Raw genomic sequence first — 23,621 nt, 5'->3', positions numbered from 1 at the left:
GTTTTCTTTACCGTGTGGGGTCTCCGCTGCTGCTCTCTCCCCCGACAGCTGTTCCTCCTCTTTTAAAAGAGCTCGTTTGCGTTTTACTGCCGCGAGTATTTAGATGGAAATAACCGACCACTTATCCCGCACTTGATCTCGTGCATGTAGGAATCAACCGGGCCCGGTGCGAGGCGAATCCGGCGGCTTTGCAGCGGAGACGCTCCGGCTCCGGCGGCGCCGGCGGAGGAAGGAGCCTCCGGGAAGGAGCCTCCGTCCGGGGAGGGCGATCAGCTGAGCCGCTCCGTCCGGGAGAGGGGGGAGAGGGGGAGCTTTGCCATTTTGTCAGTCAATTATAATAATATTCCTGCTTCCAAATGTTTAGAAAGTTGGCTTCGGGAGGTATAATCACGGCACAGAGGCCAGCCCGACAATAGTAATTAATTAGGCTATTACGCGCGCTGCAGCGATAATTGCTTTGCTGGAAAGCCACCAGCCGTGAACGCGATCCATCACCCCGCGCCGCTCCGGCGGCGCCTCGCCTCGGCTCGGCGAGCGCCGCGGCCTTCCTCCGCCGCGAGCACGGCGGCGACGAGGCAGGTTCGCGTCCTCCGTGCTAAAAAAAAAAAAAAAAAAAAAAAAAAAAAAAAAAAAAAAAAAAAAACGATAAAAGCCCGGCTCGTGCGATTTTAACGATGGAGAAACAGACCTGCGTGCTCCGGGGGCTGCGAGCGGGAAGGCGGCGGCGGCTCGCTCGGGGGCTGCCGAGCCCGGGGCGGCGCGCGCTTTCCTGGCGAGGAGGAGGAGGAGGAGGAAGGCGGCAGGAGGCGGCTGCCCTCTGCCTCGCGCCCGGCGAGGTGCTGGGGGGCTTGGTTGGCAATTAGCCCCTCGCTAGGGGTTGGTTAATTATGGCACCGTTGCTAACGGGGAGCCGGGAAGGGGGAGCTCGGCAAACGGGGCGCTCCGGGAGCCGCCCGCGGCCCGGCGAGCGCGGTAACAGGCAAAAAGTCTTGTTTAAGCGGCGGCATTAAATTATAATTTCCGCTGACTCGGAGCACGCCGACGGTTTGGGGCGGCGCGACGTCGCAGCCGCGCGGGGAACGCGGCCGCCCGGCCCGGCGCTTCCCGCGGGAACGCCGGCCGCCTGCCGAGCCCGGCCGCGCTTCCGCGGGGAAAGCGGCGCCGGCCTCGCGCCCTGCTCGCCGGGCTGCTCCCCGAGCATCGCGCGGACGGACGGACGGACGGATGGACGGGCGGGCGGGCGGCGGAGCCGCGCCGTTCCCGTGCCCGGCGGGGCGTTCCCCGGGAGCCTGGAGCGTCGGCTGCTCCGCAGAGCCCCTCTCCTCACCCCTCTTTCCCCCCTGCTCCCCTGCAGGTGATTGCACTTAGTGAAAGGAGCGCGGAGGCCGAGACGGCTTGCCCGGGCGCTTACGAGCCGTCGACCGAAGCTCCAGGTGAGGAAGGCGGCGGCGCCCCGGCCGCGTAACGCACCGCTCGCCGCCGTCCCGCTAGCGCCCGGACCGGAGCCCGCGAGGAGCCAGCAGCGCAGCGTCGCCTGCCGTCCCGGCACCGCCGCCGGCACCGCCGCCGGCACCGCCGCCGCCCCCTTCTGCATGTTGCTCTGGAAATACCGGCCGGCCGGACCAGCGGAAACAGCTTTTGCCATCGCTGTGTTTCAGCCCCTGAGCCAAATGCATCTTGACGTTAGAAAAGGAATACATTTGCTCGGCCCTTGTAGTAACGCGGCAGCTCTCCCCAGGTGTCTTTTCGACGGTAAGTCGGCGGCAGCGACCGAGCTCCGTCTTACGGCGTGCTTCGGGCCGGGCGCGGCTGGGAGCCGGCGCTCGTTTTAGCGATTTCTTAGGGGAATTGGGGAGACCGGATTTTTGCCCTCATTAAGTTTTATCCTGCGAGAACCACAGACGTCAGCTCGGCCGCCCGTCCTGGCTGCCGGGCTCCCCGAGGCGCCGCGGATCCTCCCCGGCGGCGCCGCGTCGGCGAGCTCCGCGCGCGGCGCTGCAGGGGCGCCGCAGAAGTCCTGATTCGACGGGTTTTTTTGTTTTTTGCTTTGAATGGCTGCTGTCAACACAAATCTCTGGCAGAGCCTCCGACGGAGCCTGATTGCTCAGCAAGTATTTTGATAAGCGAGCTGCCGGCGTGCTGTAATTACGGGAGAAAACCGTAAATCTTTGGGATATTGTTCACACAGATGCGGCGGGAAGGGAAGGGGGGGGGGAAGCAGTAAAACGTGTTAAAAGCATAATTAATGTCACTGTCGTTGGGGATGGTGTGATTTAAGGCCGGCTCGGGCTCGCCGAGGGTTTCGTAGGGCTCGCGCTGCTCCCGGGCCCGGCGGCGCGGCGCGGCGCGGACGACGGGCCGCGGCGCGTGCCGGGACGGCTCGCCCCGGTCCAGCCGGGGTGCGGGACCCCGGCGCCCTCCTGCACCACCGCTGCCGCCGCCAGAAGCACGTGCAACACCGCCAGCTAGTGGCAACGCTTTGTATAAATACGTATATAAATATAAAAATTTATTATAAACTATATATACATAAATATATAAATTTGCATGTATAAATATGTGTATTTATATGCACAGCGCTCGCTCCCGCGGTGCCGGCAGGAGACGGAGCGGCAGGCGGAGCGGGCGCGCGCCTTGGCCCGGCCCTGCTCCGCGCCTGGGAATCGCCTTCTCGTCCCGCTCGGAGCAGCCAGTTGTTTGGGTGGTTTTTTTTGTTTTTCCCCCATTACCGTTACTATTTTTTTCACCCTTGGACACGTGCCACGAGCGTGTGCTGTACAGCAGCGCGCCCAGCTCCGTCCCGCTTCCCCGTTTATCCAGCTTTTTGACCCTGGAGAATTTGATTCTATTTTCTTTCCTTTCTTTCTTTTTTTCCTTTCTTTCTTTCTTTTTTTTTTAATCTAAACCTATATTAACCTGGCTCGATAGGAGGCATTTTCTTGAACTTATTAAAAAATCCAGACTTGTAAATTAATTTGTTCATGTTGTACAATGGCAGTGCAGATGGACTCATTAGCATGCACACAACAAATAATTATAGATGAATTTTTAGCTGGCCTGCTTAATGGGCTTGCTGGGTTAATTATGTCAATGTATAATTACATCAGCCCTGGGAGACATAATGGCACACCCTGCTGAGCAGACACTGGCTAATGACGGTGTAGTGCTGACAGAGGGAAGACGGACGGCCCCGCGCACACCTGCGTGCCGCCGTGCAGCCGCCCACCCTCTGCGCCCGCGGTGGCCACCAGCGGGGTCCTGGGGTGGCCACCGCCGCAGGGGTCTCGGGGTGGTCACCAGGGTCCCAAGGTGGCTGCCACCATGATGCTTCTGGGGTGGTGACCAAGGTCCTGGGGTGGTCAGTGGGGTCGCTGCTGCCACAGTGGTCCTGGGGTGGCCACCAGCATCCCAGAGTGGCCACTGGGGTCTTGGGATGGTCACCAGGATCCCCAGGAGGCTCCACCATGATAGTTCTAGGGTGGCTACCAAGGTTCTGGGGTGGTCACTGGGATCCTGAGGTGGCTGCCACCAAGGTCCTGGGGTGTTCACTGGGGTCCTCAGGTGGCTGCTGCCACAGTGGTCCTGGGGTGGTCACCAGCATCCTAGGGCAGCCACCAGGCTCTTGGGATGGTCACCAGGGTCCCAAGGTGGCTGCCACCATGATGGTTCTGGGGTGGCCACCAAGGTTCTGGGGTGGTCACTGGGGTCCTGAGGTGGCTGCTGACAGGGTGGTCCCGGGGAGGTCACCAGGATCCCAAGGTGGCTGCTGCCACGGCAGTCCTGGGGTGACCAACCCCAGAACTGGGGCAACCAACCTGGGGTGGTTTCTGGGTCCACGGGTCCCAGGGTGGTTGCTCACTGGAGTCTTGGGGTGACCACCACCACCGCAGGGGTCCCAGGGCAACTACTGCCGCTATGCCGGTCCCACCACGGCCACCGGCGTGGAGGTCGTGGGGTGGCTGGGGTCACGAGGGTCTCGCGTAGCCACCGCTGCCAAGGGGGACCGGTGGCAGCCCCGGCATGGCTGTGGCTGCGCCGGGGGGTCCCGGCGCGGGCAGGTGCCGGGAGGGTGGGCGAGGACCCGTCGCGGCCCCTCACCGCCTCCGTCCTCCGTCCCGCAGACCCCGCGCCGGTGCTGGAGGCCGCCCGGAGCTTGGAGGACCGGCTGCAGCGGCTCCAGCGCCTCGAGCCCCCCGCGCTGCCCCTGAAGGACCTCGGCCGCCAGTGGAAGAAGCACCCGGAGCCCGCCGGCGCCCAAGGTAGCTGCCGCCGCGCCGCCGCGCCGCCGGGTCCCGGGCGCCCCGCCGGCCCGGGCCGCGTCCGTGAGGTTGGTGCATCCGCAGGGCGGCGCGACGCAGCGGCTCCGGCTGGGCTCGCCGCGCCGGACGGCGCCGGCGGCGGAGCGCTCCTCGCGGAGGCCTTGCTGCGGAGGAATGAGGCGGAGAAGCAGAAGTACGTGAGTAGCCGGGAAACGGGCTTTTAAACCCCCAAAGCGGACGCGGTTTTAGGTCCCTCCGCCTGCTGCCTCGAAACGCGGCCGACGCCTTCGCGGCGCGCTCGGTGCGTCCGCGCGTCCGTCCGCGCTCGCCGGGGAAGCGGGGGGGGGAGCTTGCTCCGAGCGAGCTGCCGGCGAGCGCGAGCTGCCGCTGCCCCGCGGTATCTTCTCCGCGGTCGCCTCCCGCCGTGCAGTTCGTGGCGGGGGGCGATCCCCTGCGCGGCCGGGGGGCCTGGGGCGCTCACGGGCGTCTCCTCGCAGGGGGCTGCGGGAAGCCCAGATCACCTTGGCCGCTCGCCTCGGGGAAGCGGAGGAGAAGATCAAAGTGCTGCACGCAGGTAGGGGCAGCGCGGGCGCCAGGCAGCCCCGCGCGCCGGCCCCTCCGGCCGCCGCGCCGCCCCGGCCCTTCCTCACCCTCCTCTTCCTCTTCCCCGCTGGCCAGCGCTGAAGGCGACGCAGACGGAGCTGCTCGAGCTGCGATGCAAGTACGACGAAGAAGCCGCCTCGAAGTAAGTGGCGAGGTCGCGCCCGTGAACGGCTGTGCCGGCGGCCGCCGTGGGGCCGCCCCGGCTGACGCCCTCGGCTTTGCGCTCGCAGGGCGGACGAGGTGGCCATGATCGTGACGAACCTCGAGAAGGCCAACCAGGTGAGGAGAGCCCGTCCCCGGCGCCTTCGGGTGGGACGAGCCGCCGGCGGAGGCGGGCGCGGGACGGACGGGCGGACGGACGGGCGGAGCGCGGCGCCCGGCCTGACGCGCGCTCTCCTCTCTTGCAGCGAGCGGAGGCGGCGCAGCGGGAGGTGGAGAGCCTGCGGGAGCAGCTGGCCGCCGTGAACAGCTCGCTGCGCCTGGCCTGCTGCTCCCCGCCAGGCGCCGGCGCGGTGAGCAGCCGCCCGCGTCGGGCACCGGCCCGGGAGCGCGGGGCGCCCGCGCGGCCCCTGGCCCGGGCGCTGACGCCCTCCCCTCTCCCGGCAGGACAAAGCGAGCTATTCCGTGTGCTCAGGGTCGAGGCTGGAGGCGGCTCTGGCCACCAAGGACCGGGAGATCCTGCGGCTGCTCAAGGACGTGCAGCACCTGCAGAGCTCGCTGCAGGAGCTGGAGGAGTCCTCGGCCAGCCACATCGCCGAGCTGGAGGGGCAGCTGGCCGCCAAGAGCGAAGCCATCGAGGTGAGCGGGTCCGGCCCCGGCAGGGCTGGCGAGCCCTTCGCAGTGCCGGGGGGCGAGCGGCGGGCACCTTCCCCCCCGGCCAAGCAAGGCCAGCAGAAGCGCTGGGGGCCGCGGGTGCGTCGCCCCGCGCGCGGGGCTGCCCTCACTCCCCGCTCCGCTCCGCTCCGCAGAGGCTGGAGGAGAAGCTGCAGGCCCAGGCGGACTACGAGGAGATCAAGACGGAGCTGAGGTAGGGCACGACCTCGCTCCGCTGCCCGTCACCGCCCCGGTCCCCGCAGCGGCCGGGTGACGGGCATCCCGGCCCGCGTAACCCTCTCGCTTCCCTCCCAGCATCCTGAAAGCGATGAAGGTGGCGTCCGCGAGCTGCAGCCTTCCCCAGGCAAGTGCCCCGCGGCGCGGCGGAGCGGGAGCGCCGTGCCGGCTCTGCGCCGGCCGCTCGCTCCCTAACGCTTTCCCCCCTCTATTTCTGGCTTTTCAGAGCATATCAAAGCCGGAGGAGGCTCTGCTCCTAGGCAAGGAGGCTTTCTACCCCTCGCAGAAGTACCTGCTGGAAAAGCCGAGCCTGCTGGCCAGCGCTGGTAGGGTGACAGCGCGTGGCCGGTGGCTTTTCGATCGCTGGGTTAACGTCGGATCCTCCCCTTGCTGCTCGCGTGCTGCTGCGCGGACCCGAGCGCAGCGGGCGGGAGGGTCCCCGAGCGGAGCCGGGGCTCCCGGGCCCCGCGGCAGCGCCCGGCTCGCCCGGCGCGGGGCCGCGGCGGCCGCGGCGGCGGCGGGCGCTGTAGTGCCTCCCCGTCTCTCTCCTTCCTCTCTAGAGGAGGATCCCTCCGAAGACGAGTCGGTGAGGGAGTCCCTGGGCCTGGAGCAGCCGTACCCGTCCCCGCCGCAGCTCTCGCACGCCGCGGGCGACGAGCCCGCCTCGCCGCCCCGCGGCCCCGGCGCGGCGGCCCCCCCCGAGGGCCAGCGGACTTTCTCGCCGCCCCCCTTCCCCGGCGCGGCGGCCGGCGAGAGGCTCCCAGCGGACGCGCCGCTGTCCAGGGCCTGCAAGAGCGAGAGCGCCGGCGGGCCGCCCTTCGCCTACTTCGCCGGCAAGGGGAGCGCGGCGCCCGGCGGCGGCGGCGCGCCGGCCAGCGACGCCAGCCCCGCCGGCGAGCAGAGCGAGGGCGGCGCCGGCGACGAGGAGCAGCTCGACACGGCCGAAATCGCCTTCCAGGTGAAGGAGCAGCTGCTGAAGCACAACATCGGGCAGCGGGTCTTCGGGCACTACGTGCTGGGGCTGTCGCAGGGCTCCGTCAGCGAGATCCTGGCCCGGCCCAAGCCCTGGCGCAAGCTGACGGTGAAGGGCAAGGAGCCGTTCATCAAGATGAAGCAGTTCCTGGCGGACGAGCAGAACGTGCTGGCGCTGAGGACCATCCAGGTGCGCCAGAGAGGTGAGTGGCCGCGGCGCCCCGGGACGCTCGCAGCCCGGAGCCGGCGCCCGAGCGTTGTTCCTCGCCGGGCAGGATGAGACCCCGGCGAACCGTAGCGATTAAAACCGAACCGTGGCGGAAGCCGCACCCCCGAGCGCGCTTCGCTCGTTAATTCTGCCAAGCGCCGTTTAATTATTCACGATCACGAATCAACGGGCTCGCGAGTGTTTTGTTAAAATAAACGAGGGAACGGTAGCCGCCCCGGGGCTTTGCCCGCTTGCCCCAAACCTGCCTCCTTTCCGCTCCCGGGCAGGGAGGCTGCTTCCCCCGCTCCCCGCAAATCCAACCGCTTTGCAAAGCCGAGCAGAGCGCAGGGACCTCGTGCCGGCTTTGCCCTGCATCCGGATAGGGCACGGTGCCGGGAAGCCCCCGCCAGCAGGGTGGTCTCCCCCCGCCTCGGCAGGCTGAGCTGGAGACGAGGAGGCGAGAGCTGCCGGCGGAGCTACCTGGGCTCCCTTCGTCTGGCTAGTGACTAATCGGGAGTGACGTTTTTCTTAAAACCAGCATCCCTAAAAATAGCTGAACACGAGCGGCGGTAAATACTTCCTGACGTACAAGTGGAGCTTGTAAAACCAGCGCCGGTGACAAATCTGTTATCGTGCCTCTTTGATCAGGTAGCATCACGCCGCGGATCAGAACGCCAGAAACCGGCTCTGACGACGCCATCAAAAACATCCTGGAGCAGGCGAAGAAGGAGATCGAGTCGCAGAAGGGAGGTGGGTGCCGCTGCGCTGTGCCGGGAGGCCCCGGAGCCGCCCCGCGGGTGCCCACGGCCGGCAGCCCCCGGGCACCGCGTTTGCACCCCTGGCTCTGCACGGCCGAGGTCCGAGCCCTCCCCTGACCTTCCTGTTCTGGCCCCCAAACGTGGCTCAAATCCCCGCACGGGGGGTTTTACCTCCTCTAGGAAATACTAGGAGCCTGCAAATCGCAAAAGGCTGGGACATCCTTCCCCAGAGAAAGGTTTGGGGTTTTGGAGCCCCAGTGTAGGTGCCCTGAGCTTGGAAATGCTTTCTGGCCCCAAGGATCCCTTGCAGGTCCTGGTGTCCGTGGCAGGAGCAGGTCCTGAGTGGGTGGTGCTGGGCTGACCGTGGCAGCCCATGGGGACCTCGGCTGCAAGCAGGGCCCTGGACCAAGATGGCAGGGCCAAATGGGGCTTTTTTGGGTGTTTCTCCTACCCGGACACAAGGTCTGGAACAGGGACCTGTTGGGGGCCTCCCTGCTTGGACTGGATCCCCAGGGAGCTGCTGGGCACTATCGCTTTCTCACCTCTCTGCCCACAGTTGCGATACAAAGTGAAACGTTGACCTAGGGACATCCATAGAAAACATTTGGGGATCACAGTGGGAAGAAATCACGTTAAATATTGTCAGCGATGAAGCCCTCCCACGTGGCTGGGAGCGCTGCGGTGCCTCACTGCCTTCGCGAGTCTCCTCCTAAGCGGAGCCCCTTCGGCACCGGGGCTTTCAGAAACTTCGGACCTCACCCCTCCCTTCCCCCCTCCCGAAACAGATGATTAAATGAGAACGCACGATCCATATGGCACGAGGAATCATTAAACCAGCTGCGTGCACAGTCAATTACAAGAAATGAAATACATTAAAACAGGTAGTCTGCTGAGAAAGCAGAATCCCTGAGAATTAAATTAGACAAGAATGGTGGAAAACCAGACGGGGAAAACAAACATGTTTGTGTATTGCCATCGTTGTTAATAGGATTTATTTTGCAATCGTCGAAACAGAATCCCAGTTATATATGTAGCTTTGCGAGCGTTTGCTTTGTTGGGTGCCGCTGTCCGCACTGCCCGGCTGATTTCTGCACTCATAATCTGCCAAAGCAGTCCCCACGGGGCTGAAATCGCCCGCCTTGCTTGTCTGCCTGCAGGAGAACACTATTAACAAGAGCTGGATAAAATCCCCCTTTGCCTGCATTTTGAATTATGGCACCATTTTAAAACAATGCCCTAAAAAAAAAAAAACAAAACACTGCTGTGCTGAGAAAAGCATCAAAAATCGCGTTCTGGTGTGAAGACAGAGAAGGGGCCGTGCAAACAGCTGCACTGGCACCAGGCTCGCCCCAGCGCCGGGAGAAGCCCGGGCTGCGCTTTCACAGGCAGCCTGGAAATTCCCGTTCCTTCCAGCGAGGTGTGAACTTCCCGCCCGGGCTGAAATGATTTACATGCGCGCCATGCTAAGCAAAAGCTGTTCTGGTAATAAATAAAGGCAAGGGAAGGAAATGCAATTAACAGCCAATCTCGCTGGAGTTTAAGGGGGTTAAAAAAAGCACCGAGCGAAACAACCGCCCGGCTCCTCGCGCTGGGGGAGCCGGGAGGCGGCGCTGCCTTCGCCGCCGGCGCCCTCCCCGCTCACTGCCGCTCTTCTCCTCTCCCCAGGCGAGCCCAAAAGCTCCTCGGCGCCTCAGGCGGTCGCCAACGGCTCCGGCGGCGCCGGCTCCGAGGACGCCATCAAGAGCATCCTGGAGCAGGCGCGGCGGGAGATGCAGGCGCAGCAGCAGGCGCTGCTGGAGCTGGAGGCCGGGGCCGGGCGTGCTGGCGGCACGCCGCCCGCCGAGCGCGCCACGCTGGCTGCCGTCAGCCAGAACATCGTCCAGGCCTACATCAAGCAGGAGGACAGGAGCGGGGCCGGCCCCGGGGCCGCCGCGCAGGCGCCCCTCGCCGTCCTCTCGCCCGCCGCCTTTGTCCAGAGCATCATCCGCAAGGTCAAGTCGGAGATCGGCGACGCCGGCTCCTACTTCGACCAGCACTGGGCGGCGGAGAGGAGCCTGCTCGGCCGGCCCTACACCTCCGTCTCGCCCTCGCTCTCCTCCTCCTCCTCGAGCTACTCCGGCATGGCCAACGGCCGGGCCTGGCCCCGCGGGGACGCCGGCGAGAGCGGCGCCAACGACGAGGAGCCGCCGCCGGCCGACGACGAGCCCCCCAGGGCGCCGGAGGTGAAGCCGGAGGGGGCCGAGCCGCCGGCCGCCGGCCGCCTCTCCTACTACCCGGCTTACGTGCCCCGGACCCTCAAGCCCACGGTGCCGCCGCTGACGCCGGAGCAGTACGAGATGTACATGTACAGGGAGGTGGACACGCTGGAGCTGACCCGGCAGGTGAAGGAGAAGCTGGCCAAGAACGGCATCTGCCAGAGGATCTTCGGAGAGAAGGTACCGGCCCGGGCTCCCGCGGGGGCTCTGCGCTCCGGCGGCTCGTGCGCGGAGCAGCCTAACGCCGTCCGCGCCGTCCGCCAGGTGCTGGGCCTGTCGCAGGGCAGCGTGAGCGACATGCTGTCGCGGCCCAAGCCGTGGAGCAAGCTGACGCAGAAGGGCCGCGAGCCCTTCATCCGCATGCAGCTGTGGCTGACGGACCGGCTGGGCCAGGGCGTGGGCCAGCAGCCCGCCCCCGCGCAGGGTAAGCCCCCGCCGTGCCGTGCCGTGCCGTGCCGCGCCGTGCCGTGCCGTGCCGCGCCGCGCCGTGCCGCCCCGCCGGGCCCTTTTATCCGTCTCTCCAAAGCCGCTGTTCTGACACATCCGACTCGTTTCGAACCCCCTTAATTAGCGCGTTAGACAAGACTGTTACGCAGATCCTTCAAATGTTACTTTGTCAGAAATGGGTTTTGAAAGTCATCTAGTTAAGGGGGAAAAAAAAAAGAAAAGAAAAAACACAACAAAATCCTTGGCTTTGTGCCTGGAATAAAGAAGTAACTGGTTTTTTATGTTAATGTTGTGTTTTCTCTGTTTAATTATTCCGCCGTCGCCTCCTGCTCCGCAGCAGCGGCCTCAGAGATGCTGCTTGTTTCCCCCCCTCGCAAAGACGGAGCCGCTCGCGGGCTGCGCGTGCCGCAGGCAGCGCTGAGCGCCGGAGTTCCCGCGCCCTTCCCGCTGCGCTTCTCCCTCGGGCCCCGCTCCCAGCCCGGGAGGTTTCCCACGGAAAGGGGGGGGGGACGGCGGCGGCCCTTCGGGAGGGGGGCCGGAGGCGGTCGGAGCGAGCGGCGCTGCTGAGGCGCGCTCTCCCCGGCGTGTTTCGCAGCCAGCCCCGCGGAGGCCCGGTCGTCGCCCTCGCCGCCCCCCAGCCCCTCGGAGCAGGACAAGGGCTCCCAGGAGCCCCTCACCCTCGCCTTGGAGAGCAGCAAGGAAAACCAGCAACCCGAGAGCCGGTCGGCTTCTGCGCTCGGCGGGAAGATCTGCCCCAACAGCCAAGGGCCCGTGGGCATCCAGGAGATCGTCGCCATGTCCCCCGAGCTGGACACCTACTCCATCACCAAGAAGGTCAAGGAGGTGTTGACGGACAACAACCTAGGTGCGCACCGCCTCGGGCACGGCACTGCCCGGCTGCCGGGCTCGGCCGGGCGCCGCGGGGCTCCCGGAGCTGCCTGCCCCGGCGGGGAGCAGCTCTTGGGGTGCCACCTCCTCCGCTCGGCTGCACCGAGGCACCTCCCCGCGCGCGCTCCTGGGCTGGCACGGACGGGCTGCCCACGTCCTGGGTGCTTCGCCCCCTCCACCCCCGTTTTAGCGGCCGCAGAGCCCCGTGTTCGCCCCGGCCCTGCGGCATCCAGGGGGAACCTGGCCGTGGGCTCGCTAGGAGCGAGGCTGCCCTGGAAACTGGAGGCACCTCCGCCGCGGGGGGAGACGGGGGTCCAGAGCTCCAGCCCCGCTGCTCTGGCCCTGCTCTAACCATTTTTGCTTCTCCTCTGCCAGGCCAGCGGCTATTTGGGGAGAGCATCCTGGGCCTGACGCAGGGCTCGGTGTCCGATCTCCTCTCCAGGCCCAAACCGTGGCACAAGCTGAGCCTGAAGGGGAGGGAGCCCTTCGTCCGCATGCAGCTCTGGCTCAATGACCCCCACAACGTTGAGAAGCTCCGCGACATGAAGAAGCTGGAGAAGAAAGGTGAGCGGCGGGGCCGTGGAAGTGCCTGGCCGGGGGGCCTCGGGGTGCTGCAAGCTGGATCTGCATCCACCGATTCCCTGCAGCCCTTAGGGAGCTGCCGGGGCCAGCGTGGGCGGCTAGGGTGGCCTGCCTGTGCGTCCCAGGAGCGCTGCACCGTCTCCTCTCCCACAGCCTACCTGAAGCGTCGCTACGGGCTGATCAGCGCTGGCTCGGACAGTGAGTCCCCCGGCGCCCGCTCGGAGTGTGCCAGCCCCAGCCTGCAGCCGCAGGACCTCAGCCTGCTGCAGATCAAGAAGCCCCGGGTGGTGCTGGCACCGGAGGAGAAGGAAGCCTTGAAGAAGGCCTACCAGCTGGAGCCCTACCCCTCGCAGCAGACCATCGAGCTGCTCTCCTTCCAGCTCAACCTCAAGACCAATACGGTCATCAACTGGTTCCACAACTACAGGTACGGGGCGCGCGCAGGGGGCCGGGCAGCACCGCGCGACCGGTGTGTCCCCCTGCCCGATCCGCGGAGATGACGGGGCGCAAGGAGCGGTGCCATCGCTGCGGCACCTTGGCGGGTCCCTTGTCCCCCTCGCCCAGCCGTGCGTCCCGGCCGCGGGGACCCGGAGCCACCGTTGGCCTCTAGAGGTTCACGGGGCTCAGGAGGTGGGCCAAAAATCCACGTACGACTTGGCTATCCGATACCCGACGCCCTACGGCTCGAGCGGGTCGGGCTGGGCGTGGGAAGCGGTGGCCGCGGTGGCCGCGGGGGGCTGCTCAGGCGAGCGGCACGGTTAGAGGGGTCGTGCTCCCTCCGGCTGTGTAAAGCAGCATGAAAATGCACATAACTGCTCGCGCCGGGTCCGCTTAGCCTCAGGCTCTCCTGAGGCAGCCCAAAATAGCCTGTAAATATTTATCGGAGCCAGCCCGGATTTCTCCTGCGAAGCAGCTGCTTGTTGGGAAGCCTCGGGGGAGTGTGGGGGGAGATCCCAGGAAATGGGCCTTTCTGATGAAAACTTGACTGATGTTTTTAAATCGAAAGTTTTGCACAACCTTTCCCCACACACCATTCCAGGAAAGCTGCTCCTGTTCTCGGTAAACGCAGCAGCCCTAAAATAAGTCTTCGAAAAAACCTGGTTATGCTAAAAAAAAAAAAAAAAAGGTGGTGGAAAATATTTGCAAAACTGGGTCAGTTTGGAAGGCTGCGAATTGGGAACAGCTCGAAGCGTTGCAAAATCGCTTCCCCGTTTTCGGGCCCGGGGTTGTCTCTGCTCTCGTGGGGCGCCGCGGCCCGGGCCGGGGGGGTGGGTGGGGGAGAAGGGGTGGAGGAGAGGCGGGAGCCCGCGGGGGCTCGGCCGTCGCCCACCGCCCCTGCTTGCGTCCCGCAGGTCGCGGATGCGCCGGGAGATGCTGGTGGAGGGCGCCCAGGACAACGACACGGACCCGGAGGGGAGCGGCGGCCCCGCCGGCGCCCGGCCGCCGAGCCCCGACTCGGAGACCGAGGAGCGGAAAGGCGCGCCGGGAGACGGGCGGCCGCCGCGGGCGAGCGGGCCCCCGCTCAAGGTGAAGGAGGAGCGAGCCGAGGCCGGCGAGCGGGGCGGCTGCCGCGACCGCCGGGACTCGCGCGGCCCGGCCGGCGCCCCGCGGCGGGGAGGCCGGGCCGGGCCCGAGGCCGGGGCCGAGGCCGAGGCGGAGGCCGGGCCCCGCGAACCCGAGGGCGGCCCGCCGCCCGACCCCGCCGGCTTCAAATCCGCCTCGGAGTCGTCCCGCTGCAGCCTCGAGGTCTCCCTGAACTCGCCCTCAGCAGCCTCCTCGCCCGGCCTCGCCGCCTCCGTGTCGCCCCTGCCCTGCTCCGCCGGGCCCCTCTCCCCGGCGCCGGCCCCGGGCGCCCCGGCCCCCGGCCCCCGGCTCAGCACCAGCGTCCAGCGGCGGCACGAGAAGATGGCCAACCTGGACAGCATCATCCACCGCCTGGAGCGGGCCGCCAACCGCGACGAGGCCCTCGAGTGGGAGTTCTGAGCCTCGCGCCCGCCGCCGCCCTGTACACATATATATACGTCACACACACATATATATATACACACATATATATATTTTGTTAAATTCACCGCGTACGGAGAGGCGGAAGGTGACCCGACGCGTCTGGTGGAGGAGAAGGAGCAGGGGGCCGTGAGCCCGCCACGAACCCACCCCCAGCTTTGTTTTAAATGTGAAAAACTGGGAACAATTTTAGAAAAAAAAATATTTATAGACCTCTTTTAGATATTTTAATAAAAGGATACTTTGGAATTTATTAACAGCTTAAGCTGCTTTGATATTAAAGATAGCTATAAAATCAAGATGATGTAGCAGTTGTGTCATTAAATGTACACTGAAGTCTTGTAGTTTGCCACTGGATGAGATTAAAAAACAAACCTAAAAAAAAAAAAAAAAACACACAGAAAAGACTTGTTGAACAAAGCCATCAAGAAGCACTATGAGACTGACCAAATTTAATAAACTTTCGAATAGCGGTTTTCCACATCTGTCTGCAAGACGCTGCATTACTTCTACCCCATCCAGAGACTGTGTTATAGTCCGCGAAGACTCTAAATCGGAAACCTGGATGCCATCAAGTATGTATTTAGTTCTGGTGGTATGTTTTTGAAACCTTTGTAACACAGAATGTCACGTGCAGTTGTATATGTTGTAGAAATGTCTGCAATAGCCTTTCTTGAACAAGATGTAGCATGGTACGTAAGCGGTTCCTCGCACTTCCTCTAGCTAGCACCCCGCGACAGACCCGGCGAGCGGCGGCAAACCGCAGCTCTCGACGGTGAAAAAGGAAAAAAAAACACCAAAAACTCCCCCAAAACGCCAAGCCGAACCAAGGGAGTGACGTCGCGAGCTGCGTCTCCGGTTCCGGCGGAGCCGGCAGAGGTGCCTGGCGTCCCCGGTTGGCCGGGGACGGGCTCCGCGGCGGTCCCTCGGCCGCGGCCCGTCGCTCCGTCGCCTTCGTGCGGTTCAGGAGAAGCGGCGGCCGAGAAGCCGCGTTGCCCCCTCGCGCGCCGGGGCTCGGGGGCGAGCGCGCCAAAACCTGCCCGCGGCCCGGTGCCCCGGGGCTCGAGCGAGCCGGCTGGGCCGAGCTGCTTCCCGCGGTGGTTCCTCCTCGCGTTGGATCCAGCTTCGGAGGCTGAAGAGCTTTTTTCTTTCTTTCTTTTCTTTTTTTCCTTCTCTCTTCCCGGTCGCTCGGCTCAGGGCGGTGGAAGAGCGCCGAGGAAGGAGGAGGAGCGCGCTCCGGGCTCGGCTCTGCCCGGGGCCGGCGGCCCGCAGGGCACCCGCGCGCCGCGAGCCGGCAGGCCTTGGCCGGGTGAGCGGGGAGGCGAACCGCGTCGGGCTCTTCCGTCCGCTTTCCCAGGCTGTTATTTATTTTATATATTTTTTTTTTCCATGATGCATTTTTGCAAGCGCCGAGCCGCGGCGTGCCCTGGCGGCCGCCCCCACCGGCCGGCCGCCCGCCCGGAGAAGCGCGGCTGCCAGCCTCCCAGGCTATGCAGAGAAGAGTTTTCCGCTGTATACGTTTTTATCAGAAGAGAAGGTATTTTTATATTTTGGCGGTAGTTAACGACCAATTTGAGAAGCGAACCCGCTTGGCTCCGCAGAGGCAAGGAGCTCCCCGGCGCCCGGGCCGGCGAGCGCCGGCCTCTCCGAGGCGACTCCGGCACCGCCGCGACGGCCGGCGCCGCGGGAGCCGAGGCGCCCGCCGCTCTCCTCGGTGCGCTGCTGCTCTTCCCTTCGGCGGGCCGGGATTCGGGGGAGCGCTTCGGCCAGTCTCTCGGGCACGGCCGTCCGGCGGGGCGAAAAGCTGGCGGGCCGTACCGATGGCGTTTGGTTGGGCTCACGTACGGTACCTCGGAAGTTTCTGTGAGATCGGTGAACTTTGTGAGAACATTTTGGAAGGAAAAAGTTCTGTAAAGAGCCACTAAATACAGGAGTTGGCTACGAGCGTGCTGTCGGGCTGTGTTTTGTACGCCGGACCCGCGTCTGCTCCCCCCCCCACCCCCCGCCGTGGCTCCCGGACGCGGCGGAAAGGTGGGAATTTCCCGGGCCCGGCCCGGGAGGGGAGGAATCAAGCACCTTTCTAGCACATCTTGCCCCGGGACGAAACGCCGCGCCGGTGCCTGCCAGGGAAAACGCACCACGGACGAGCTGGCGTTCAAAGCAACGTGAAAGGCCGTGCCAATAATATATATAATTTATATATTATATATTTAACTTACAATAATGTATAATACAGATAGATAACGTAAACGCCGCAGTTGCCACTTTGACCCCCTGGCCTAGAAGAGTGTTAACCCATATCGGCTTTTTTTGTCAGCGGTTTTAATGCCGACAAAAGCGGCTGGTGAAATAAAAGGGAAGCAGCAGCGTTAGACACCCCCCCGCCCGCCCCCCCGGAGCAGCCAAACGTGACTCGAGAGACATTTCGGTGCCGCGCGTGAATCATCCATCAGCCGCGGCGCTGACGCACAGGTTCCTGGCGGCCGCCGCGACCGGCACTTCCCCACGGGAGAGGCTCCGCCGGAGCCGGCCGGCGGCTTTGCCGGGAGCCCGGGGCTGCTCCGTGCAGCCGGCGGTGGTGGTGCCGGGCCCCGGAGCGGCTGCGGCTCCCCGGAGCGGGCACCATGCGCTGGCACCGCGGAAAGGGCTGCGCTCGCTGATATTTTCGTTTCCCAACCACATCCTGCCGGAGTGGAGAGCGATCCGGAGCAGCACGCTCGGCCCTCGCCGCCGAGCTCTGGAGAAGCGCCCCGGGACCCCAAATCGTCACCTAATTCCCATGCACCGGCACCAACAGGCACCCAGGGCCGCATCCGTGCCCAGGGGGGAGCGAGGAAGAGGAGGGGCGGTGGTGGGGGGCCGGGCGCCCGGGGCCGCCGCTCAGCACCGCTGGCCCTGCTGCCTTTCCAGCCACTCGCGCCGCAGCCGGGCCACCTCCCTGCCGTAGCGCTCGTGCAGCCGGGAGAAGGCGGGCGCCGCTCCGGGGCTGTCCGCCGGGGCCGGCTCGCCGCCGCCGGACACCCGCCGCCACTGCCGTGGCACCGGATGCGGCCCGGGGCCGGCGTCGGCGTCGCAGCCGCTAGCCCGGCGCGGGGCGGCGCGGGGCGGCGGGTCCGGGCCCCCCGCGTTGTTCCACACCGCGCAGCCGTTCTCCTTGGGCAGAGCCGGCCGCCGCTCCGGCGACGACCGCTCCGGCGGCGACAGCTCCGGCGACGACCGCTCCAGCAGCGATGGCTCCGGTGACCGCTCCGCCGCCGCCGTCCCGGCTTTCCCGGCGCCCGCCGGGCCCCGCCGCGCTTCCGCCAGCTGCCGCCGCAGCTCGCGCACCACCAGGCGCATGTAGTCGAAGCTGGCGCGCGACAGCGACTTCACCCACGCCTCCAGGGCGGCCTGGCTCTCGGCCGCCAGCACGTACGTGCGGGACTTGGCGCCGCCGAAGCGGATGGCGAAGGCGAACTCCTCGCCCGCGTCGCAGAGCTCCACGGTGCAGCCCTCCAGCACGATGACGCCCACCGGCTCCCGGCTCTCGCGCTCCTCGAAGTAGAAGAGCATGTTGCCCTTCAGGACGAACCAGCGGCGGTGGAAGGCCGTGTGCCGCTCGCCCCGCTTGTAGAGGAAGCCGGCGTTGTCGGCGGGCGAGTCGCAGGTGGCGTAAAACGCCAGGCTCCGCTCGTTCAGCTTCATGGCTCCGCGGCGGCGGCGGAGGCGAGAGGGGCCCTCGACGCCCGGCGCCTGAGGCCGGGGGGGTTCCTGGCTCCAGCCGCTCACTCCGGCACAGCTCCGTCCTGCCGGGGCCGCGGCTTTTAACGAGTCACCCCTGCTCCGGGGGGGGGCACAGGCCGGGCGGGCGCCAGCAGTAGTATTTTCCTATGAGGCCGCATCACGATGCGGAGGGAGCGGAGCCACGGCGGCCCCGGGGCCCCCAGCGCAGGGCAGCGGCGCGATGCTCCTGGCTCGCCGGGGCGAGGCGCGGCGGGCCCCGATGTCCGCCCGGGAGCAACCGGCCCCGGCCCCGGCCCCGGCCCCGCTCCGCTCCCGCCCCGCCGCTGCGACGCCGCCACCTCTTGTCGCCGGCCCGGCGCTGCCGCGGCTCGGCTCAGCCCGGCCCGGCCCGGCCCCGAAGGCGGGGCGCTGCCTTCGCCGCGGCTCCTCCCGCGCCGCCCCTCACCGCGGCCCGCGGCGGTGCCCGCCCCGCCTCCCTCCCCCTCCCACCCCCCGCCGCCGCTCTCCCCGCCGTCCGGGCTCACTGGGGCCGCCCGCCCCGTCGCGGCTCGCAGACGCCCGCCCCGGCCGCCGGCTCCCGCCGCCGCTTGCACCGGTGCCAGCGGGGCAGCAGGCGAGCAGCAGTTCGCGGTGGCTTAGTCACCCGACGGGAGCAGCCGCGGGGGCGCCCGCGGAGCCCCGAAAGCCCTTCCGGGGGGGGCGACGCGGGGAGCCTGGGGCCGAAACGGGCCGTGAGCGCGGATCAGAGCGCCGGGGGCCGGGGCGCTTTGAGAGCGTGCGGAGGGGGCCGCCGAGGGAGGCCGGCGTGCGGGGCCGGTGGTAAAAGCCCCCTTCCCGCCGGCGAGGTGGGCGGCGGGGGCTCCGCAGTGATGCAGGGGAAAAGGATGAGGCAAGGGCTCGCGGGGGCGGCCGGGGGCAGGCGATGACGACTCCAGCGATGGATGACGCTCTTGTTAGCTGGCACGGCTGCCGGGCCGTTGTGCAATCGCGCGGGCAGCGCGTGGTGCCCTTCCTGACGGCGGAAACCTCCCCCCCGCAGCCCTCGAGCCGCGGACGCGCTCTCGGGCAGGCGCCCGGCCGGCCGGCGCTTGCCCCATCCGGGCCGGGGGTGACTGTGCCGCGCCAGCGCCGGCCGCCCAGCGCAGTCCTTGCCGTCTGTTGGCGGGACACGTGCAACGGGCCGCACGCAGAATAGCCCGCCGGAGGTTGGGTGCTGCCCCCTGCGAGGCTGGAAGTGTCTCCGGGCCGAGGACCGCATCCAGCAGCGCCGGCACCCTTTCTCCGCGTCCGCAGACGCACTCGGTGCTGCTCCAACCATTCACCATCCTTATCTCCCCTCCTCCTTTTCTTTACTCCCCTGCCCATCTGCGTGGCAGCGCGGGGGGTTTAATGCCGCACAGCGCTTGCGATCATTTGGGAGGCCGCGGAGCCGCGCTGGGGGGGCCACAGGCCGAGGAACCCGGCTTCGGCCGACCCCTGCTCGGGGCTTTGCAACTTCTGCACCGATGAGTTTCCTTATCACCTGCAGACTTTCCCTTTCAGACTATAAAAAGGGATTTAAAACACTAAAACCATCTGTCCTTTATCTTCCCTCCCGAACAGAGCTTCCCTGTTCAAGGCTGTTGCTGGGAGGTCTCCGGGTTTCCCTAGGTTCCGCTTATCTTCCCGCTTTGGCTGAGAGGCACCCTTTAGCACGATCAGCTTGGGAGGAGCAAGGACTGCGGGGAGAAGCAGTATCTCCTGTTAGAGCAGCTGTGATAAGCGAAAAAAAGTGGATGTGCTCCCGGGCTCGGAGTGTCCTGGACAGGACTCGAAGCCCGGCTGCTTCTGGCAGCCCCATCAGCGGCTCAAGCCGATGCCGTGCCGCCTCCGCCGCCGCGCCAGCCGGAGGGGCCGCAGCCACCCCGGCGCTTCCCCGCGAGCCATTCGGAGGCCGCTTCGGAAAACTGCTCCGATTCGTCGGAAACCTCCAACAACCCCCCCCCGCGCTTTTTGCTTCCCATCGCCGCTCCCGTGGGACAGCCGCGTGCTGTCGCACGGGCTTCAAAACTTCCTCCTGCGAGCAGCCCGGCGGCGCTCTCCCTGCGGACGGGCCGAGGCTCGCGGCGAGGAGCCCGCCTGCAGGGCAGGGAGAAGGGAGCGGAAAGGGGCCCGAAAGCAGGAGAGGGGCTGCGCGGGGCCCTCCCGAGCGCCCCGGGGCTGCCCTCGGCCTCCGCTTCCCGCTTTTCCCAGGCGACAGGTGGCTTCATGGTGCGATTACGCGGCGGCCGGTGCTCGAGCGCTCGGCGAGGTGAGCGCGGGGAGCTCTTCGGCGCGGGAAGCGTTCGCTCAGTGGCGCCCGAAAGCCGCCTGCGCCGGGAGCCGAGAGGCCACGCGCCGCCTTCGCCGCTAGCTGCCGGCGCAAAAGCCCGCGGGGCTGCCAGGGCCGAGCCGCCGCGTCCCGGGACGTAGGGAAGAAGGGGTCCCGGGGGGGGGGTGGGGGTCGTGCCCTGAAGTCGCCCCCTTTGCAAATGAGGTTTTGCAGTTCCCCGGCCCGGGGCTGGCGCGGCGGTCCCGGCGCAGAGGCCCTGGCGAGGCGCTTGCCGAGCGCCGCTGCCCAGCGGCGGGGAAGGCCGGGCCTGCCGTGCCGTGCAGTGTTGCCGGTGCCCAGGAGATGGCAGCTGGAGCCCGGCGACGGCGCGGGCAGAGCCGCGCTGCTGGGGGGGCTCGGTGCCCGTCGGCCCCTGCCCGCCCGAGGCCCGCCCGCGGGGGATTGCCCGCTCGGCGTGGACCCTTGCGGCAGCCAGTTTCCAGCCCTCGTTCCCGGGACGCCGTCGGGAGAGCGAGCTCAAGCCGGAGCAGCAGGAGTCACCGGGATGCCACCCCGTCCCTCGCCGGAAAACGCACACGTGGCATTTCTGAGCCACCAGAAACCTGAAAATGAAGCAGGCTGGAGCGAAGGAGCTTAAACAGGAAAACGCGAAGGGTGGAGGGAAGCGGTTCAAGGCTGCTCTGCAGGATAAGCAGGCTGCGGTGCTGGAAAGACGAGTGCGGTGCCGGGCAGGAGGGAAGCAGTGGCAGCAGGGCCTGAGCCTGGGCCGGCATCTGCGCCGCCCCGCGTAAACCAAGGGAAAAGTTGCTGGTGGTGAACTGGTAGCTAGGGGCTGCGGGAAATCAGTATGGGAAGCGAGGCAAAAGGTGAAATCCCAGGCCACGGTGTTTAAGGACACGAGGGACAGCCAGCGGCCACCGCGCCGCGGGAGCGCCGCCCGGGAGCGGGGGATTTCAAGGCACGGCGGGAGGACGCGGGCAGCGTCTCTAAAAACCTCGCCGGGCCCCAGCCCGCTTTCCGACGTGAACCCCCGGCGGCTCGTGTTCCGGCTGCCCACAAATCAGCCCATCCGACGATGCCCGTAAAATCCCGGCTGGCCAGGGCCGTGGGTTTCCCTGGTTCGCCCCGGCAGCCCCGGGGGGCAGAGCTGCCCGGCGAAGGACTCTCGCGCCGCCGGCACCCCGCGACCCCCACGGCGGCTGCGGCCTGCGCCCCCCCGGGGGCCTCCGGGCGTTCGGCCTCCTGCAGCCAGGTGATTTCCTCGGCCTAAAGGCAGCGGCAAAGCGAGGAGTCCGGCGGCGGGGCCACGGCCGGGAGGGGACAGAGCTCCCGTCTTCCTGCAAACTCCCCTCCGAAAAACAGCGCGGGATGTGCGCACCCGCCCGGGGCAGAGCTACCAAACCGGGCGCGCCCGGCTGTGCGCGGCGCTGCACGCGGTGCGGGGCGCGGTGCGGGACGGGGCGTGCGCGGTGCGGTGCGCGGCGCTGCGCCCCCCGCGCGAGCGAGCGACGAGCGCGGCCGAGCCCTGTTTACGCCGCCGCCTCCGCGGGCGATAAGATAAAGAGCGCGGGCGGGGCGCGGCCACCCGCGGAGCTGCCGCGCACCCTCGGCCCCCGGCGCGGCCGCTCCGCCCCGTCCTGCTCCGCCCCGTCCGCGCCGCGCTGCGCCGCTTTACATAAGCGCCCGGGGCCGGGGTCCGCGCCCCGCGCCGCCGCCGCGGCTCCGCACGGCGGAAATGCGGAGCCGCCTGCGCCGGTTTCCTGCCTGAGCCGAGCCGAGCCGAGCCGCGCGCTCCGTCCGTCCCGTCCGTCCCGTCCGTCCCGTCGGGTCGCTCGGCGCTCCGCCGCGCACCACCATGGGCGAGCGGCGCACGGACGCCTTCTCCTGCAGGTAACCGCGGGCGCGCAGCGGGGCTGAGCCGAGCCGGGCCAGGCTGAGCCGAGCCGAGCCAGGCAGCGCCCCGGCTCCTCGGCGCTGCAAAGCGAAAGCGGCGGCGCGTCCGACCGGGGCCGTGGGGCAGCGGGAGGCGCCGCGCCGCGCCGGCACCTCCTGCCCCGCTGCCGCCCGGGTCGGCCGCGCTCCGCGGCCCCCTCTCCGCGACCCCGGCCCCTCCCGCACCGCCTTCTGCCCTCTTGTCCCGGGGCCTCCTTCCTCCGGCACCCTCTGGCCTGGGGGTGCTGGTCGCCCTCGGGGGCTCCCTATCGTGGGTATCCCCATGCCCCAGCACCCACTGCTCTGGGGACCCTGTTCCCCCTTGGGGACCTGCTGTCCTGGGCATCCCCTTCCCTCTGGCACCTGCTGTGCTGTGACCCAGTTCACCACTGGGTCCCGCTATCCTGGGGGCCCCATTGCTCCTAGCACCCCTCTTTCTCCTTGGGACTCCCAGTCCTGGGGGCCCTGCTCCTCCTGGGGTGCCCCTGGTCCTGGGGGGCTTGTTCACCCCTGGCACCCCCTATCCTGGAGACCCGTGCTCTGGGGGTGCTGGATGCACAGAGCCAGCCCGGCACTCTTCCTGTGCTGGCCTCAAGCCCCTGCAGCCCCTGGCTGGATGGGGCCCTCTTGGAGGTGGCCGTGGGGAGATGCTCGCCTGCCCCTGCAGCCTGGGCAGGGGGTGTCACCGCGCCCTGGGGCTGTGCCCTGTGCCTGCCCTGTCCCCCCCCTCTCCTCTGCCCCCGTGCCCGCTGCGAGCGCCGAGCGGAGGCACCAGCGGCGGGCTGGTCGCAGCCTGCCGAGCGGTTCCTCGGGCTTTCTGCTCCCCGGCACTCTGCTGCCTCAAAGACGCCGCCCGTCTCGGCAGGCGGAGCGGCCCCGAGCACCAGGCCGGCGGGCCGGGAGCGCGGCGGGGTCGCCCGCGCAGGGAGCCGGCCCGCTGGCTCCGACGGGGGGAATAACGCGGTCATCGCTGCCCGGGCTGGGATTTACTGCCAAGGAAACGGAGGAGAGTTGTTGGGCTGCGATTTCGATATCGCTGTTGCAAATTGATTCAAGATGTGCTGGGGCGGTGGGCTGGTGTCCCGGGGACTTCTTGGCTTGCTCTGCGCTACGGTAGTGAAAGCAGCTGGAGGAAGCGGGGGCCGGTGCTGCCGGGGACGCCCGGTCCCGCGTGCCGCCGGGCTCTCCAGGCTGGCTGCCGGGCTGCAGTTTAAAGGCCTGTGGAATTAGCAGAAGGTTTTGCTCTGGCTTGTTTGGGAAGAGGTTGCTGCCTCGGGTGTCCCTTCAGCTTGCCCCCCTCTCGGGGAGCGCTTCGTCCTGCTGTGTTCCCCCCAAACTTCCCTTCTTGCTTTTGTGCCCTCGTCGTCTCTGAGACGCTCCCTTTGCGCTTCCCCGGAGCCAGCGCGGTGGCCGCTGTGCCCGCACCGCTCCCCGGAGAGCGGCGTGCCGCGGCTTGCCAGGGGCCGTGCGTCTCGCCGCCGAGAGCGAAACTCGCTTTCCTCCCCGCCGGCCGCGTTTCGCGCGAGGCCTGCGCTCTCCGGCGGAGGAACCTCGGTAGCGTGAGGGTGTTTGGACAAACCCCAGCAGCTGAGACAAAGCGAAAGCGCAAGGTGTTCGCGCGGGGAGGGC

General features: G+C 67.2%; 2 protein-coding genes across 2 annotated transcripts in view; one reads left to right on the top strand and one right to left on the bottom strand.

The window, feature by feature from the left end:
* CUX2 (cut like homeobox 2) overlaps positions 1 to 15,970 on the top strand; it is a 49,145-nt gene extending 33,175 nt beyond the window's left edge. Inside the window, exons 2-19 of the mRNA XM_062590150.1 lie at positions 1,355 to 1,752; positions 4,122 to 4,259; positions 4,344 to 4,452; positions 4,757 to 4,833; positions 4,938 to 5,004; positions 5,093 to 5,141; positions 5,270 to 5,374; positions 5,469 to 5,660; positions 5,831 to 5,889; positions 5,991 to 6,238; positions 6,473 to 7,087; positions 7,741 to 7,842; positions 9,516 to 10,285; positions 10,370 to 10,529; positions 11,148 to 11,417; positions 11,816 to 12,004; positions 12,176 to 12,449; positions 13,375 to 15,970. Of these exons, the coding sequence (XP_062446134.1) occupies positions 1,593 to 1,752; positions 4,122 to 4,259; positions 4,344 to 4,452; positions 4,757 to 4,833; positions 4,938 to 5,004; positions 5,093 to 5,141; positions 5,270 to 5,374; positions 5,469 to 5,660; positions 5,831 to 5,889; positions 5,991 to 6,238; positions 6,473 to 7,087; positions 7,741 to 7,842; positions 9,516 to 10,285; positions 10,370 to 10,529; positions 11,148 to 11,417; positions 11,816 to 12,004; positions 12,176 to 12,449; positions 13,375 to 14,005 (4,215 nt within the window). The 5' untranslated portion in view covers positions 1,355 to 1,592 and the 3' untranslated portion in view covers positions 14,006 to 15,970. The remainder of the gene's footprint in view (positions 1 to 1,354; positions 1,753 to 4,121; positions 4,260 to 4,343; positions 4,453 to 4,756; positions 4,834 to 4,937; positions 5,005 to 5,092; positions 5,142 to 5,269; positions 5,375 to 5,468; positions 5,661 to 5,830; positions 5,890 to 5,990; positions 6,239 to 6,472; positions 7,088 to 7,740; positions 7,843 to 9,515; positions 10,286 to 10,369; positions 10,530 to 11,147; positions 11,418 to 11,815; positions 12,005 to 12,175; positions 12,450 to 13,374) is intronic.
* A 453-nt stretch (positions 15,971 to 16,423) lies between these two features.
* On the bottom strand, positions 16,424 to 17,987 carry PHETA1 (PH domain containing endocytic trafficking adaptor 1). The gene has a single exon (XM_062590149.1). The coding sequence runs from the start codon at positions 17,708 to 17,710 to the stop codon at positions 16,907 to 16,909; it is 804 nt and encodes a 267-aa protein (XP_062446133.1). The 5' UTR covers positions 17,711 to 17,987; the 3' UTR covers positions 16,424 to 16,906.
* Between the last annotated feature and the right edge of the window lie 5,634 nt (positions 17,988 to 23,621).

This window comes from Rhea pennata, chromosome 17 (genome assembly GCF_028389875.1).
Source record: "Rhea pennata isolate bPtePen1 chromosome 17, bPtePen1.pri, whole genome shotgun sequence".
Classification (NCBI taxonomy): domain Eukaryota; kingdom Metazoa; phylum Chordata; class Aves; order Rheiformes; family Rheidae; genus Rhea; species Rhea pennata.
Note: the sequence above shows the minus strand (reverse complement) of the source record. Positions and strands in the feature narration are given on the sequence as shown.

Excerpts from the sequence above, each read along its gene's own strand:
- PHETA1 (XM_062590149.1), bottom strand. The coding sequence starts at position 17,710 with ATGAAGCTGAACGAGCGGAGCCTGGCGTTTTACGCCACCTGCGACTCG.